We start from the raw sequence: 19,108 nt of genomic DNA on the forward strand, positions 1-19,108 counted from the left end.
ATATTTATTCGAATCATGTTTTTTCTTAAGACAGATAAATTGATTAAGACTAGACCTCTGGTCTCTTCTAGAATTCTTATTTAGACATCATGAGTGACAGAACCATTTAGATTATTAGCAGACTCAAACAACATTTTGATTGTGGTCGTCACCTTTTGAAGGGGAGGAAGGCAGATCTATGCCCAAAATGTCCCTTGAGGCTGTTTAGGGGAATCTGGCCAGGATGCACCCATCCAGTGAGCCCTGTTTGTCAGGAGACAGAGGACAGGACTCCCACCCACTCCAGGGGACCAGGCAGGGGGTTAATAATTAGCAGGCGTGCTCCTGAAGGCAGAAGTTTCTGCCTTGACTTCAGCCTGAGTTCCAACTTTCTTAAACTGCTAACGTGAACAGGTATTTGGGGGCTATCTCATTAGTCACTTTCCCTCTTGGGTCTAAAACCGATATTTATTTCCAGCCTCAGAGCCTGCCCGCTAAGAGATGGTATTTCCGTGGCACGAGCCCCACGTAGCTTGAGAAGTTCTTGGAGGGTAGACACGGCGCATTAAAAGGAGGTGAATTTGCTCTAGGACACTGGGCCTGTCGATGTCAGGGATCTGGGGGCACTCCAAACAGGGCGCCGTGCTCGCCATCCCCGGGGTGCCAGACCAGGGAGGCGCGGCCTGAGCCGGGGGAAGCCCCTCGCCTTCGGGGCGGATGGCGCAGCCTCCTCTCGGCGCCTCCGGGGCGGCGGCGCGCCCGGGCGGAAGGCAGAATACTCCCCAGAGCCCGGACAGGTGGCCCCGGTCTACTCCTCCTGCCAACCTGCGGCTCGCCCCTGGCAGGAGTCCCGTCCCACCCCCGGGCCGGCTGCCGCCCCCTCGGGCGCTCTGTCCCGCCCCGCCAGGGAGCGCCGGCCAACAGCGCCCCCGGAAAGGAATCGGGAGGCGCACGGCTGCCGGCCCAAGTACCGGTCAGGGCCGCGCCGGGGTCCCAAGGAAGGCGGTGGGAGGGAGCCCGGCCTACGCGGCGCGGGAGGCGGCGCCGCTTCCCCGGCCCTAGGGGGAGAGGGGCGCGCGCGGGTCTCCCAGAGCCCGAGGCCACTGCGCCCGCCCCGGGCCCCCCGGACAACTAGAGTGGGAACGTGAAGGGGACGTGAAGAAAGTGAGGGGAGAGCGCACCTCGTCTCCGCCGCGTCGCGCATCAGGGAGAAACTGTGGCCTGCGCCTCGCTGATTCCACCCAAGGGAACTGTTCAGGGGTAATTTCTCTAGGAGCAGGTTGGTGGAGCTGGGGTACCTGCAACTCCAAAGACATCTGTAAAGTTTTATTTTTAAGGAGAAAGAGCTAACAAGATCATTGTGATCATAATTGTGGGATAGAGAAATCCTTCCAGAAAGGATGTCATTTCAATTTGCTTTCCAACAGCCCTGTTCTGTGCCCCAGTAGTTTCTATTTGCACCTTGCTATAATTTTCCTACGATAATTTTTTTAAAATTTAAGTCATAAATTTAAAACTTCTGTTATTATTAGGATGGAAATTGAACTTAAGCCTTTTGAATGGCACTAAAATAAAATAAAAAAACTTTTGAAAACCCTAAAAATCCTCATGGGTTTTGTTGTTGTCTCCAGTTTTCTTGGTGATTGCATGGGTGCTCTTAATGCCTGTTAAACATGTTTGTAATTCACATTGATATAGTATAACTATCACATCTTTAGAGTTGTTTTATACAGGCACAGGAAATAAGGTGCTTTGTGTTCCCTGTTGTGTAAAAATGCTGAAACTGAGGAATACATTATAGTCTAGCCATACTGCCTTAATATTTCTAAGTTCAACTTCTAATTACTTTCCCCAGATCCTGAATGCTTATCCCTGTAACACCATGACTTTTTTGTTGTGTGTTACAGGCCCAGATTACAGCTGCCGCCTGGACACTTACTGTCTTGCTATCTGAGCATTACTATACATTACTTTCAAGCTTTGCTAAAGGTAAGTGATAAAGTTGACACGTTTTCTGGATTTGCCAGAGCCTAAGTGCCAAGTTTTGACAGATAAATGAGGGTGTGTGTTATTCATGCCATATTGATTTTTATTACATTATCAAAGATAATTGTTTTAAAATGGGAAAATTGAGATGTATTAGCTTTCAAAGATAACTTGTTCTTTATGAATATATTGATGTGATGTCTAGCATGTGAAAAATTACTCTCATTCGTCTTAGTCCTTTTTTTATTATTGTTGGTAACAAAAAATAATGGAAAGTAAAACATTTAATTTGATGATCAGCTTAGTATACCTAGTAGCAGAGATTTTGGTCACATCATATAATGGGATAGCATCATCCTGCACTTCCTTTTTCAACTGTATCTTTATGAGCCTAAGTTTTTTTGTGTGCAAATATTCTTTGAAAAATAACTTTTGTCTGTCAAATTAAAAATGTGTGAAGATCCATTTGTTACTACTAATAGTTTGATAAACAAATATTTGAAAGTGCAAATATACTTTAGGCTATATAAGTGTAAATTATATGAAGTTTAATGTAAAATATTTTATCATTTTAATAATTTCTGCAATGTCAGTACTTGAAACTAGACATTTCCAACTTTTTTTAAAAAACAAGGATCCCCTTTTTTTTAAACAAGTTTTTTTTCCTGGGTTGATTAATTTGAGAGATTGTGTCTAACAAATGAATTCCCTTTCCTTGGTAATAGGGAACAAACTCAGTTATTCAATTAGAGCGTAAATAGGAGATTTCCATTAGGCTTTCAAACTAATTCACAGAAGACCCCCTTATCACTTTGGAGATGCGTGGGGAGTCAGGAACCTCAAGTTGGGAAGTATTACTCCTTTAACTGAAATCACAGATCATTGAACACCAAATTTCTACCATGAACTTTGACCTGGTTTGTTTCTTGACTCTACCATTTACCAGAATTATGACTTTAAACACTCTCTCTAAGCCTCATTTTTTTTTCTGAAAATGGGGGTTACAGTAATATCTTGCTGAAAGGTTTCTTATGAGTATTAAATAACAATGCATGTAAAACTATAACCACAGTAGATTCCTGGCATGTAGCAAATAGAAAATGCTACATACCAACTGTTAATCATTTTTCTTGATATCTGAGGTCATTGTACCATGTGGATAGTTTTTTTTGTTGTTCTTGTTTATTAATTTTAAAAAGTTTCAATTATAGTTGACATACAATATTATATTAGTTTCAGGTGTACAACATAGAAATTAGACATTTATATGGCTTACCAAGTGATCACCCTGGTAAGTCTAGTTTGTTGGCCATTTCTTGACAAAGAACACAAAACCTCATGTAGAAGTCATAGGCAGATAGCATAAAGGCTGAATTTGGCTTTCATATATATTTATTTGGGTCAGCTCAGTACTTTAATTAAATACTTTTAAATTATTTACCTATGTTTTAAAATGAGTAAATTTTACATGAATTCCCAAAGTCCTGTCTTCTCCTGAAAAACAAGAGGACCAGGGAAAGCAGGGCTTTGACTGCCAGCACTGAAACCCAGATGTGATCGCCCACTTTGGGTGGGACATCCACTCTCCGCTGTGTCACAGTGCTTCCATTCCCTGCTTTTATTTCATCCAGACCTGCTTCACTTGTGTATTTTACTTTCCTTGCCCTTGTAGACATTTCAGTTTGTGGTTTCTGACTCAGAAATAGCCTTACTAATTTGTATAACCAAATTAGTAAGGGATACAGGTAATTCTGTGGCCAAAATCATAACCCAACTTTCATCTTTAAAAAAAGGAGAGTAATCCTATATTACAATTTACAAAGCATTTCCTCCTAAAACTCATTTGATACTTATATCAACTTGGAATTAGTTCAGATATGCACTATTACTAAATTTTACAGTTGTGGACATTGAAGCTTATAGTGTTCTGAAGACTTCAAGTTTTTTGGGTTCTCACTAATGCCACTTTTTAAATATGGAGAAAATTTCTAGGAAATGATAGCCTTTCTTTCAGTTCTAGCATTTATTTTAAGCGAGTACTTTTATCCCTATAATTACAAAATGAAAAAATGAGTTGTAGAAAGAATACATGTGTAGAAATACAGAAGTTGACTTTTTTCCTCCTTTTATAAAACATTTTTAAGTAAATTGAAGGGAACAAAAGATTGGCTATGGCTTTTTCAAAACAGACTGTACATATAACTTGTCAAGGTCTGTTTTAAATCATGTGTTATTGTCTGTTATTGAAAAGCTGGAAGGTACATGTGTCCAGTTCATCTAGTCTATAATTAAACTAGACCAGAGATTTCTGTGAGTCTGTGTTTTAAAGTTCTGTGGAGATAGCCAAAACTTGTTTGGTAATTCAGCCTGTGTCTCTGGAAGATTGTTTTATATGGCAGACTCACTTTTTATAGGCTTCTTTTAACCAGGAAGGCTTTATTTTACTACTTTCATAATCACACCAGAAGAATGATCTATATAATAAATTAAAATTGGGGGTAGTTCATTGGTGGGTGTAGTAACTGTATGTGATCCTGATGCTGTGTGACTATGTACTATGAGTGAAGTTCAAGACGAGCAGAGGATTGGGGAAAACGTAGGCAAGGACATCAGGAAGTCCTGCAGCAGAAAAGAAGTTACAGTGTTCTAAGACCAATCAGAAGGGGGTTGAGGCTGAAGTCACATGAGTGGTGAAGAACATAGGATGAGTTTAGGGAGGTCAGACAGGGCCAGATCGTTCCAAGTTTGGAGGACACGGTAAGAATGTGGATTTTGAAGGATTTTTATCCGGAAAATAACGTGATATGATTTCTGTTTTGAGATTATTCTGGTTGCTCCGTGGAATGAGACAAGTTCTATAGCCAACCTGCTGACATTACAGTATCTCTCTTCCATCATAGGCAGGATCTCCTTTTGAATCTAATGTAAACCTTACGTGATGCAGTTTAAGCAGCTTGGCACGTCTGTGGGTGTGTAAAGGGAAGGATCTTCGAATAATATTCTACAAAAAATATATGATGAATGTTTTTAAAAGTGAGAATCACTATATTCAAATATTGCTTGGTTTTGAGTAAAGCCATCTGCTGCTTTTTTACTGTGTACTGTATCCTGGGGAAATTGAATTTTTATTGAAATAGTGATCTCTGAATATATTTTGGAAAAGTTAACAATTAAGCTGATTAACAATTGTGTTATATTAGAAAATGTGCTCATGTTCATTTATGAAGTGGTTATCCCTAAATTGGGTTTCTAGTCTCTTCCACTGATAAATTTGGTCATTACATCTATAGTATTGTGAGATACTTGGAGAGAGTGATTTTCTGGTAGTAATTTATGTACTCTCCTTAGAAATTATATGAGTTAAGAAATAAGTTTTAGGAATATGAAAGCCCATTAATGCAAACATTCTGAGAAAATCACTTTTCTTTTAAATTTTTCCTTCTGTTATTATTTCTAAGAAGTTGCCCATTTAATCTCAGTTTTTATATTGATTGATATAAGATTATATCTTTAACGATCATTTTAGTTTTGGCTATAATTTGTAAGTCTCTTCATGCTTAACGTTGCTCACCTTTAACTTCTCTGCTTTTTTCTTGATCAATCTTGACAGGAGTTTGTCTATTTTAAAAAATTATCATTAAAAAACTATTATATTTATCAATTCTCTTAATCTGTCTTATATTTTATAATGTCTTCTTTTTAAATTTTAGGGTTGCATGTCCTATTTCTGTGAAAACTAGCATTGGAATTTTAATAGAGATTGCATTGAATCTGTAGATTGCTTTGGGTAGTATCTTTTTCTACACACTTCTGTTTTATTCTGTAATTATATAATTTTGAGCCTTTCTTTCTTTCTAATATAAAATTGGAGGCTATATGTTTTCCTCTATATACTACTTTAACTGCATCCCACACATTTTGATAAATAGTATTTTCATTATTAATTTCTAAATTGAGGTATAATTAACATACATTTAGGTGTACAACATAATGATTTGATATTTGTATTTATTGTGAAATGATCACCACAGTAAGTCTAACTCACATCCATCAGCATACATAGTTACAGAATTTCTAGTTTTTGTGATGAGAACTTTTAAGATCTACTCTCTTAGCAACTTTAAAATATGTAATACAGTATTTATTAAGTATAGTTGCCATGCTGTACATTACATCCCCGTGACTTATTTATTTGATAACTGGAAGTTTGTATCTCTTTTGACACCCTTCACCCATTTTGCACCCTCTCCCCTGCCGTTTTCCTTAATCTGTTCTGTGTATCAATGAGCTTGTTCCTTTTGTTTTGTTTTAGATTCTACATATAAGTGAGATCATGTGGCATTTGTCTTTTTCTGTCTGACGTATTTCACTTAGTATAATGCCCTCAAGATTCATCCATGTTGTCACAGGTAGCAAGATTTTATTCTTTTTCATGGTCAAATAATATTCTATTATATGTATATGTCTATATAATTTTAATATGTATATCTATATCTTACATTTTCTTTATCCACTCATCCTTTGATGAACACTTGGATTTTTTTCCATATCTTGGCTATTGTAAATAATGCTGCAATGAACATGGGGGTACATATATCTATTTGAGTTAGTGTTTTTATTTTCTTTGAATAAATACCCAGAAATGGAAATGTTGGATCTTATGGTAGTTCAATTTTTAATGTTTTGAGAAACCTCCATATTGTTTTCTGTAGTGGCTGCACGAATATAAATTCCCACCAATAGTGCACAAAGGTTCCCTTTTCTCCACATCTCTCCAACACTTGTTATTTCTTATCTTCTTGATAATAACCATTCTAATAGGTGTGAGGTGATATCTCACTGTGGTTTTGATTTGCATCATCACCCTGATGATTAGTGATGTTGGGCATTTTTTCATGTATTCATTGGCCATCTGTATATCTTCTTTGGAAAAATGTCTATTCAGAACCCCTGCCCATTTTTTAATCAAATTGTTTGAAGTTTGTTTGTTTGTTTGTTGCTATTGAATTGTGTGAGTTCTTTATATATTTTGGATATTAACCCCTTATAAGATATATGATTTTGCAAATATTGTCACCCACTCAGTAGGTTGCCTTTTCTTTTTATTGGTGGTTTCCTTTGCTGTGCAGAAGGTTTTTAGTTTGATGTAGTTCCTCTTGTTTACTTTTCTTTTGTTGCATATGTTTTTGGTGTCATAACCAATAATTCTTTGTCAAGACCAATGTCAAGGAGCTTACTAACTGTGTTTTCTTCTAGGAGTTTTATGGTTTCAGGTCTTATATTCAAGTCTTTAATACATTTTGAGTTAATTTTTATGTATTATGTAAAAGTGGTCCAGTTTCATACCTTTGCCTGTGGCTGTCCAGTTTGCCCAACACCATTTATTGAAGAGCCTGTCCTTTTCCCATTGTATTTTCTTGGCTCCTTTGTTGTAATTCAATTGACCATATATGTGTGGGTTTACTTCTGGGCTCTATTCTGCTTCATTGATCTGTGTGCCTGTTTTTAAGCCAATACCACACTGTTTTGATTATTATAGCTTTGTAATATAATTGAAATAAGGGAATGTGAGGCCTCCAGGTTTATTCTTCTTTCTCAAGGTTGTTTTGGTTTATTTGGGGTCTTTTGTGGTTCCATACAAATTTTAGGGCTGTTTATTCTATTTCTGTGAAGACGGGCATTGGAATATTATAGGGATTGCATTAAATCTGTAGATTGCTTTGGGTAGAATGGAACAATATTAGTTCTTCCAATCCATGAGCACAGAATGTCTTTCCATTTATTTGTGTCTTCTTCAATTTCTTTTATCAATGTCTTATAGTTTTCAGTGTATAGGTCTTTCACCTTTATTGTTAAATTTATTTCTAGGTAGTTTTTATACAATTTTATATGTGATTATTTTCTTAATTTGTCTTTTTGATAGTTTGTTATTAGTGAATAGAAATGCAACAGATTTCTGTGTATTGATTGTGTATCCTGCAACTTTACTGAATTCATTTATTAGTTTTAATAGTTTTTGGTGGACTCTTTAGGGTTTTCTCATGTAATATTCTAGGAATTCTAATACTGTGCTGAATAAAAGTGGTGAGAGTGGGTATCCCTATCTTCCTGATTTTTGAGGAAAAACTCAGCTTTTCACTGTTGAGCATGATGTTAGATGTAGAATTATAATATATGGGCTTTATTATGTTTTTATGTTTCCTCTGTACCCATTTTGTTGAGAGCTTTTCTCATAAATGGATGTTTAATTTTGTCAAATGTGTTTTCTGCATCTATGTAGATAATCAGATAATTTTTATTTTTCCTTTGTTAGTGTGGTATATCACATTGATTGATTTGTGGATGTTGAAATTATTATTTTTTAAGTTTATTTTTAAATTGTTGTTATGATTTCTCTTTGACTCTTACATTGTTTAATAGTTCCTTTTAAAGTATCTCATTGTACAAGTTTTTAAAATTTAGAAATCAACAACTAAAAGATAAATTTTTAAAAACTTATACACTGGGATACTTATCATTGTCCTTGGTGTTCTATAGTTTCATTGTGGTGCATCTAACTGGATTTCTTTTTAGTTACCATACTTGAACTTTCTAAGTTTGTGTGCTCATACCTTTCACCTATTTGGGAAAACTCCCAGCAATATTGAATTGCTTTTTCTCTATTCTCTCCTTCTCAAACTCTGATTAGATGTCTGTTAGACTGAATCAGTCATGAAAATAGAGTTAATGCCAGGTAATTCAACAGTGGGGATTTAATACAGTGCTATGGTCTGAAGGGTTGTGGGTTGTGTCTCCCCTCCAAATTCACATGTTGAAATCCTAACTTTCAGTGATAATGTTGGAAGGTGGGGCCTTTGAAAAGTGCTTAGGTCATGAGTACTCTATCCTTACAAAAGTGATTAGATCATAAGGATTAGTACCCATATTAAAGAGACCTCAGAGAGCTGGTTTATCCCTTCCATCAAGTGAAATTACAGTAAAAAGATAGTGGGCCCTAGAAAGTGGGCCCTCCAGAATATGTCAAATCTGCCAGCACCATGATCTTGGATTTCTCAGCCTCTATAACTATGAGAAATAAATGTTTGTTGTTTATAAGCCACCCAGCTTATGATATTTTTGTTATAGTAGCCCAAAGAGACTAAAACATACAGGGAATAAGTTACAAATATTTTAGGATATCTGAAAGCCAAACAGGGTAGTGGGACAATCTAAAAGAAATACAAAAAAACAAAAGAAAACAAAACAAAAACACAAAAAACAGAAAACCATTATTCCTTCTTGGGCTATAGGAATACAGTAAGGAGATAATCTTACCAGAACACAGAAGCTGAGACTATCTAGAACCAGGGCAGGCCCTTCCCTATAGGAATAGGGAACATGGAAGATATATAGCTACTGATGGACGCACCACAAAATCCAGAGAAAGCAGAGAAGACACATCCTGGTCTCTCCTTCCTCCTATCCAGTCTCCTGCCTGGGACTCTCCTTGACAGAATCTAGCAGGGCAGGAAGCCAGTGGACAAGGAGTGTGGGAAACACAGTTTTGAAATCTCAGCCATTGAGATTCAGGACGTGGAAGGTCATTCATGGATCTGAGAGCAAGCAGATCATTCCAATCTTCTTTCTATGTCTTTCAACTTGGCTTTCAGATTTTTTGTGACTTTGTGTTCCTGTCCTGCTTTCTGAGTAATATTTTTATTGTGGCAAAATATACATTACATACAATTTACCCTTTTAACCATTTTTAAATGTGCAGTTTAGTGCATTAAGTACATACATATTGTTGTACAATGAATATTATCATCCATCTCCAGAACTTTATCTTCCCAAATTGAAACTACTCATTTAGCAATTATTCCCATTCCTCTTTCAACCATGATTCTACTTTCTGACTCTGAGTTTGACTATTGTAGGTACTACCGGTATATATAAAGTGGAATCATACAGTGCCTGCCCTTTTGTGATTGACTTACTTCACTTAGCATAATTTCTTCTAGACTCATCCATGTTGTAGTATGTTAGAATTTTCTTCCCTTTTAAGACTGAATAATATTCCATTGTATGTATACATATTTTTCTTCTTTAAATTTATTTTTATTTTTTATTAAATGTATTGAGGTGACATTGGTTAATAAAAATATATAGGTTTCAAGTGTACACTTCTGTAATACATCATCTGTATCTTGCATTGTGCTTTCACCACTCAAAGTCAAATCTTCCGTAATCATATATTCAACCCTCTTTACCCTTTTCTACCTCACCCCTTCCCCTCTGGTAACTGCTAAACTGTTGTTTGTGCCTATGAGTTTTTATTTGTTTGTTTGTTTTGTTGGGTTTGTTGCTTTCAGTTTTATACAACACGTATGAGTGAAGTCATATGGTTCTCAACTTTTTCTGACTTATTTCACTTAGCATTATGTTCTCAAGATCCATCCATGTCATCGCAAATTTTCATCTTTTCTTATGGCTGAGAAATATTCCATTGTGTATATGTACCACCTCTTCTTTATCCAATCATCTATCGAAGGACACTTCTTGACCACCATGAATAATGCTGCAGTGAACAGAGGGGGTACATATATCATTGTGGATAAATGTTTTCAAAATTTGGGGGTAGATACACAGAAGAGGAATTGCTGGGTCATATGGTAATTCTATTCTTAATTTTTTAAGGAACCATTTATTTATCCATTCATCCATTGATGGATATGTTGGGTTCTTCCACATTTTAGCTATTGTGAATAATACTGATATGGACATCAATGTGAAAATACCTCTTGAGACCCTGCTTTCAGTTCTTTTGGATATATACCCAGAAGTAAAATTGCTGGATCATATGGTAATTCTATGGGTTTTTTTTGTTTGTTTGTTTTGTGTTTTTGTTTGTTTGTTTGTTTGTTTTGAGGACCTGCTGTCCCAGTTGTCACAGCAGCTGTCCTATTTAAAAAAATTCCTGTTTCTGCAAAAGATCTCATTGGGATTTTGATAGGGATTACATTGAATCTATAGACCACTTTGCATGGTTTTAACATCTTAACAATATCACCCTTTGCAATACATGGGATGTCTTCGATTTATTTGTGTCTTTTAAAATTGTAATACGCTGTTGAATTCGGTGTCCTGGTATTTTTTTGAGGATTTTCATATCAATGTTTATAGAGATATTGGTCTGCTGTTTTCTTTTCTTGCAGTGTCTTTTTCTGGCCTCATAGAATTAGTTAGAAAGTGTTCCCTTCTCTTAAATATTTTGGAAGAGTTTGAGAAGGATTGGTGTTAATTTTTCTTTAAATGTTTGGTAGCCTCACCAGTGAAGCCATCTGTCCTGGGCTACTTTTATTGTTGTTGAGAGGTTTTTGATTATTGATTCAATTTCCTTACTAGATATAGATTTATTTGGATTTTTTTATTTCTATATGATTCAGTCTTGTTAAGTTGTGTGTTTCTAAGAATTTGTCCATTTCATCTAGCTTATTCATTATGTTGGCAAACAGTTGTTCATAGTATTTTTTTATAATCATTTTTATTTCTGCTAAATCACTGGTAATGTCCCTTCTTTCACTTCTGGTTTTAGTTATTTGTGTCTTCTCCCTTTTTTCCTTAGTCAGCCTATCAAAGGTTTCTCAATTTTGTTTATCTCTTTGAAGAACCAACTATTGGTTTTGTTGATTTTTTTCTATCGTTTCTCTGTTCTGTATTTTATTTATCTCTGCTCTAATCTTTATTATACATTTTCTTGTACTACCTTCAGATATAATTTTTTCCTCTCATTCTAATTCTAGTTAAGGTGTGAAGTTAGGTCGTTGATTTGAGATTTTTCTTCTTTTTTAACGTATGCTTTCACAGTTATAAATTTGCCTCTGAGCACTGCCTTTGCTGCATCCCATAAGTGTTGCTATGTTGCATTTTCATTTCCATTTGTTTTAAGATATTTTCTAATTTTCCTTATAATTTCTTATAGGCTCATTCGTTGTTTATTCCTTCTGCTGTTGATTTTTAGCTTCATTCCACTTTTATTGGAAATTAAACTTTATAAGTTTTCAGTCTTTTAAAATTTATTTAGACTTGTTCTGTGGCCTAACATGTGGCCTATCCTGGAGAATGTTTCATGTAAAGTTGAGAAAAATTGTGTATTCTGCTGCTATTGGGTGGAGTGTTCTGTGTATGTCTATTAGATCAATTTGCTCTACAGTGTTGTTTAAGTCCTATATTTCCTTATTGATCTCTGTCTCATTGTTCTATCCATTATTGAAGGTGGGGTGTTGAAGTCTCCTACTATTGTTACAGAACTGTTTGTTTCTCCCTTCAATTCTGTCAATGTTGGATTCATCTTTTTGGAGCTCTGATGTTTTGTGCATGTATTTATAATTGTTATATTGTCTTGGTGAATTGATCCTTTTATCATTATACAATGTCTAGCATCCTTTCATTTCAACCAAAAGGATTCTCTTTAGCACTTCTTGTAAGACAAATCTAGTGGTAATTAACTCCCTCAACTTTTGCTTATTTGGGAATGTATTAATTTCTCCCTCATTTTTGAAGGATAGTTTTGCCAGATACAAAATTTCAGGTGACAATTTTTTTTCCTGCATATTAAATATATTATCACACTGCCTTCTGGCTTACATGTTTCTGCTGAGAAATCTTATTGAAGATCTCTTGTAAATGACAAGTCGCTTTTCTTGTTACTTTCAAGGTTTCTTCTTTGTCTTTGTCTTTTGACAGCTTTCTTCTTCTTCTAGGACTCTTATAATGCTTATATTGGTCCTCTTTATGGTATCCCCAAATTACCTCAGGCTCCATTTACTTTTCTTCATTCTTTCTTCTTTTTGCTCCTCAGTCTGGATAATTTTAAATGATTCGTCTTCAATTTCATTGATTTTCTTCTACCTAGCTAAATCTGCTTTTGAACCCCACTAGGGAATTTCTCAATTCAGTTATTTTATTTTTTATATCCAGAATTTCTGTTTGGTTATTGTTTATAATTTCTATCTCTGTGTAGATTCCCTCAATTGTTCCTCTATCTCTATTCTCTGAAAGGAAATGTATACATAAGATGGCATTATTTCTTAAATATTTGATAGAATTCATTGGTAAAACCATCTGAAAATTTTTTGTTTACTGTTATATTCATTTATAGCCAATATTCAACAAATACTTATAGAGTTCCTCTTCTGTGCCAGTCTTTGGGATATATCAGTGAACAATCTGGATAAAAATTTCAGTCCTCATGGAGTTTACATTCTAGTAGCATAGAAAAATAATAAAATATAATAAACAGGAAGTGATGTGGTAATAAGTAACAAGTGCTATGAAAATAGAGCAGGTTAAGGTTGACCAGGAGTTGGAAGGCAGGACAGGGTGGAGGGCAGAATGAAATTTTAAATAAGATGGTCAGGATAGGACTTACTAAGAAGGTGATGGCTGATGTAAGACTTGAAGGAAGTGAGGCATTAGGTCGTGTTGATATCTGGCAGAGGGAAGAGACAGCCCAATGGGAGATACACATCCCCTGCTGTGTTTTAGAATGAACTTTAATGCAGTTTGGTTATTTTATTAAAGAAGAATTAAGTGCAGGTTTACAAAAGCAGTCAACATAATTGTTGAGATGAATGTTAAGATCCTGAAGTAAGATACTTTTTTCATTCTATTGTCTTTTTTCTGTCATTAAAAAAAAAAACAGCAAAAATAATAAATCAATTAAAAATATGATTCTTCATTTTTTAAATGTAGCTTTGTAAGTACCTTTTGAGAATTATGGTAAATACATATATCAAAATACAGTAAATATATGTCAAAAATAATTTTTTAGCTTACATGATTATATAAGAACTCAATTATGTGTTTTAGTTTTATGAGCTTGAGAACTATTTTTTATTCTGAGTGTTAAAGGGCTAGAAAAAATATGAGTATTTATTAACATGTAGAATGCAGTTTAATGTAGTCATTAAATAATTAGTTTTTTTATTAACTGTGAGTTTATTTTTAAAGAATAAACATCTGTGTAGTGGAGAAAGTATAGTTTAGGAGTCAGGAGACTTGCTTCTGTTTTAATTCTTGAAATTCTTTAATGTTTGATTTTGAGGAAGTCATTTTAGGTTTCATTTTACCTAGTTGATGGGAGGTTTGTTTGTTTTTAATGGGATATGACCAGGTAACTCTTTCCAAAATGCCTATGCTTTTGTCATTCTTTGATTATTGTTTTATAATCTAACTGCACTGCCATATTGGTATGATTGAGAACTGTTAAGGTAGAAATTGTATTTTAAACAAACTCCTGCTCAAGGTTAATGTCCAGCTGTGATATTGCTTATATTCTGTATCTTTTCATGATCACTTCAGAATTAATTGTGTCTTCAGCTGGGTTACCGTAGCATTTTATGCATATTTCTAATATCTATTACTTTTCATATAATATTATTAGTAAATATTAGTTTCATATTTACTTAGCTGTCCATGAGTTGCCTAATTTTGTGTCCTTAAAACTCTAAAATGGTTTGCACACATTTGGTATTCAGTTATTTTTTAACTGAATTTTTATGCCTGTATGTAAAGACAAATAGTTAATTCCTAATAGTTAATATAGAAATTAAAATTGTGTTTAATAACATTACTGCTTGAAAGGCAGCATTCTATATAATGAATATTTGTCATGGTTGAAAACTGCTATTTCAGGCATTTAACAAGATTTAAGTTGGTCTTTTGGTCTAACTTTTATGTTCTATGGGTGGCATAAATGCTTACTCGCATGACTGAAGTAGATGTAAGAAGTAGTTATCTTGTCACTGATTATGAAATCACTAAAGTGGATAATTATTACTGATTATCTCCTACTTATTCCTTTGCATTTCAGATCAAAGGCACAAATTTCATAAAGATTAAGAACTATTCATAAGTTTGTTTTATGTAGTGATGTAAGTTTTAGCAGGCATTCATAGCCGTTTACTAGATGATGTGCCCTTATATATAATGAATCAGAATATGATCCTTATTTTATTTAGATTTTTCAATTCTTTTCAGCTCTCTCTAATGCGTACTTCTCTCACATTTTTTAAAACACTTTTTTTGAAGAAGCATATTGATTCATTTATTCAGCAGCTATATAGTTAACATCTACGAGCCAGGCAGAGAATTAGGCATTATTAGATTTGGAAGTGAACAAGATAGATAAGGTCTCTGCTGTCAGAATTAACAAATAAACAAATTAACATTTGCCCACTTGGTCGACATTTACTGATTGACAACATTGTTTTGGGAATTGTAGATACAGTAGTAAAAGTAACATAATCTGTGTGGGGGCGGAGCCCCAGAGAGTAGTTTCCAGGCTCTCGGCCTCACATAGACAGGTGCTGGCTCAGGTAGTAAATGGCCAACTGTGATTGCATGGCCATCAGCTGTGGCTAGTTGGCCGTCAGCTGTAACCAGTGAGCCATTGGCCACTAATATAACTGCTGTGGCTACGCTAGGAGAAGTGAGAAGAAAGATGGCGGTTTGAGAGGAGAGGAAGAGAGAGAAAGAATGGGGGCTAGCAAGAAGATGGCGGCTGGGCTGGCAAGTGTGGATGGCGGTTTGCGGACAGTGTGGATCCAGCCTCCAGTGAGAGTATAGTGCCGCCAGAGAGAATATAGTGGTATGACTCCCCTACCTATGGCTCCGTGGGTGTTCCTTTTTGGCCTCACCATATCCTGTGTTCTTGTATGGGGAGCGGGACCAGAGACCCCGCAGGCCTTCCCGCACGACAATCTGTATCCTTTGTAGCTTACATCCTAAGATGTGAGGAGAGCTAACCTTACATGGGGTGGTCAGGTGAGGCCTGTTCCGTGAAACTGATGTTTGAGCGGAGATCTGAAGGCTGAGAAGAAACTGAAGAAAAAGAATAATTGAGGCCAAACAGCAATTACCGGTGATAGGAATGAACTTACTGTGCTTGAAGCACACTGGTTTGTAGTTTTCAAGATGAGAAGATTAACGAGTGTATTATTGCTTTCATTTGTTTAAAATTCATCTGAGGGCATCAGTTGGGAAGTTTTGTGGGAGGGGATGAACAACAAAAGGGAACAATTTGAGGAGGAAAAATATTGAGAGAGGTCACTGTGAAATAGTTACTCCAGAGAGAAGGGAATATACAAACTATGGAAGTACAGTTTTTTGATGGTCTAATTGTAGGGTTTTTAAATCCTAAATTTAAAGTGAAACTAGTCAACATGGTTGTTTGGTTTTCTCCAAATATAGGCAAAAGTAAGAAGATATAGTGTTTAACCAGAGTTGGTTTTTTTGTTTTTAGTGTTTTGTTTTTTTCACCCCTGGAGATTATGGTGAAGAAAGAGAGGAACAGTGTTGAGGTTGTTTGCAAGGAAGTCATAGTTATTCAAGCTGTAGAATTTATGCTGAGGGAGAAGAAAATGAAGAGGGAATGAAGGCTGCAGAGGGGTGATAAAGAAAATGAGGAATCAATGGGTTGATGATTTGGATGAGGTTGAAGGTGAATTTCATGGGCTAAAGTGTTAAGAGCTCTTTCCACTTTTTTTTTTTTTTGTAATTTCCTATAAATGACTGAGTGTAATAAAGGGAGAGCATGGAAGGTTAAACACATTACATAGAAATCAGAAACCTGGGATCTCATCTCAGATTGTGTATAAAATCTCCCTCCTTTTTAAAGTCACTTGACCTCGTGGGCCATATTCTCTAATTATTTCAGCCCTGTGCCAGGTGCTGGGCATATAGCATTATCAGATAAAGGTAGGTACAGAGTGCTGTTGGAGAACAGAGGTGAGTCATGCAACCCAAATGGAGTGGAGAGGGATCACATTTTGAGGAAGTGACATCTAAGCTAAGACCTCGAAGACAAGATGCAGTTAGAATTTAGCAAAGGAACCATGGGTGCAGGTGGGAAGGAATAGTGTATATTAAGATTTCAAGCAAGAAAAAATGTCCCGAAGGATCCCTAGTGGCTGGATTATAGTGTATAAGAGAAGTGTGAAGGTAGGAGTCTGGGAAATTAAGCAAGAGCCATGTTTTAAAGGACTTGGTAGGTTATGTTAGAGAAATTTCACCCTGAAAGCAATGGGGAAGGACCTATTATTGGGGTTTACATAGTGAAGTGATATAAGATATGATCACTTAAAGTGTGTAATTTGCTTTGATGAAGAAGTTAAATTTATCATCTCTAAGCTTCATTCTAAAATTCTTTCAAAAAATAAAATAAAATTCTTTCATACTTGTGTATAAAGCAGTAAATCAAAATGATTTAAATATGTACCTCTTATTTTAATCTGAAAAGAATTAATAGTAATTAATGTGGGACTATATTAAACATAGAAATGAAGCCCTGCTTACAAAGCCTTATTAAACTCATATTAATCTGTTTGCAAAAAGAATTAAAACTAAAATTTTCTATGACCTGAGTACATTTGGTTATGGATGTATACTTTCCATCATATCAGTGAAAATATTAGATAATTTCCCATGTGTTTATGTGTGCCATTTAATATCCCCAATCAAATGTAGATGATGAAACTGTACTTTTTCTCTCTAGTGATTTAAACTTTTGAGATGCTTCCACTAATTGGAAAAACAATCATCTTTGATAACTTTCCGGATCCTTCTGATACCTGGGAAATCACTGAAACAATTGGCAAAGGAACTTATGGGAAAGTATTTAAAGTGTTGAATAAGAAAAATGGCCAAAAAGCAGCAGTCAAAATTCTGGATCCAATTCATGTAAGTCACACTGTTTTTATCATGTAATTAAATGTGTTTCTATCTGAATTAAACAGTTTAAAAGTCTGTAAGTTCTTTATCTCGACTTATCTGTCACAGTGTCAGTTACAATTTGAAGAAAATGTTTTTAAAAAGTCTACCTGTTAAATTTTCTTTGTTTATACGCTTAACACATAAAATAGGGTCCAATAAATACTTGGTAAGTGAACAAATATATAATACAAATAAATATGTAAATAAACAGCACAACAGCTAAACAGTTGATTTAATATTATTTTAGATTTCAAAAAATTGTAAGAATAGACTCATGGGTGTAGAAATAATCCTAAAATGTCATCTTGACCAGATCTCCTTTTCTTTTTTGTATTTATTTAGGCTTCAGGCAGAATTTCTGATAAGGCAAGTCAGAAATGCTTTTTAAAAATTAAATTTTGTTCAGAACAGGAAAATTAATTTTCAGGTTTGCTTCAGTGTTTTCCAAGCAGAAATGGTGTTCATTTAGAATCAGGCTGAGGGTCCTTGTGAAGAACTGAATTTCATGTTCAGTCCTATGGCCTCGTTGAAGCAGTGCCCCAGTAGAATCCCCCTTTGCTTTTTCTGGAATAGCAAACCTTTGGTTTGCCTTGAAGAGCGTGAGGAGACTGAGGAGATTCTGCTTTCTGGGAAAGAGAGCTGGCCGTTTTGGAGCGTTTTCAGTTACTGGGAGATGTGTGGCTCTCCCACAGCACATGGATGAGGCAGAAGGAGCTCAGTGATCACATAATCCCCAAACTTCTGTTGAGAGCAACTTCTCCAGTTACTCCACTCTTGCACACCTGATGCGAGTGTGGTGTGATAACACGATGTGGTTTGTGTGGGGAGGACTTTGGAGGCCCAGTCCTCGTCACAGCTCTTCCACTAACAGATGGGAGGACACTGCAAAAGGTCTCTGGGCCTCTGTTCATCTTAGGGTGGCTCTTTTTTGATGGTTTATTTCTCCTAAACCCATGATAACTACAGTGTTTCATACTATGAGTAAAGGAAGAAGCGAGTGGAGTTTTTAAAAAAGTAATAAATTAGAAAACAATGAGGGAAAATAATGAGAAGCATGTACTATGCTCAGTTGTAACTTGTGCTGAATGTCTTCGCGTTCCCCTCCCAGGAAGTTCTCACCATTTAAAAGGTAAAGAAACGCGCTGTGCCAGAGTGATGGTTCCTCCCTCCTGTAGTCTTTGCAGTTAGGGGTTGGGGTTCGTGGCGGCAAGACAACGTTGTCCAGACGGATCCCACTATCTGATTCCATAATCAGTATCTCTCTCCAATTCCCCTGCTTCTTAATGGAGAAGAACAAGTGGGTTATGAATACATGTGACCACTCTTTCATAATATACTCATGTTTGATGTACTTCTAAGTTTGTAAATCATGCTTTGTTGGATTGCTTTAATG

At 35.7% G+C, this 19,108-nt stretch overlaps 1 protein-coding gene across 7 annotated transcripts in view; it reads left to right on the forward strand.

The window, feature by feature from the left end:
- Positions 1-705: 705 nt before the first annotated feature.
- Positions 706-19,108, forward strand: part of MYO3A (myosin IIIA) — a 217,461-nt gene continuing 199,058 nt past the window's right edge. For 5 of the 7 annotated variants that reach the window (XM_074324949.1, XM_074324951.1, XM_074324952.1 and 2 more), the window contains exons 1-3: positions 706-1,258; positions 1,887-1,968; positions 17,498-17,682. In XM_074324949.1, coding sequence (XP_074181050.1) covers positions 17,515-17,682 — 168 coding nt within the window. In that variant the 5' untranslated portion in view covers positions 706-1,258; positions 1,887-1,968; positions 17,498-17,514. Of the gene's footprint in view, positions 1,259-1,886; positions 1,969-6,267; positions 6,375-17,497; positions 17,683-19,108 lie in introns of those variants that run through there. The other 2 variants (XM_074324950.1, XM_019749102.2) reach the window with 2 other exon arrangements.

Source organism: Rhinolophus sinicus, linkage group LG02, assembly GCF_036562045.2.
Source record: "Rhinolophus sinicus isolate RSC01 linkage group LG02, ASM3656204v1, whole genome shotgun sequence".
In the NCBI taxonomy this organism is placed as follows: Eukaryota; Metazoa; Chordata; class Mammalia; order Chiroptera; family Rhinolophidae; genus Rhinolophus; species Rhinolophus sinicus.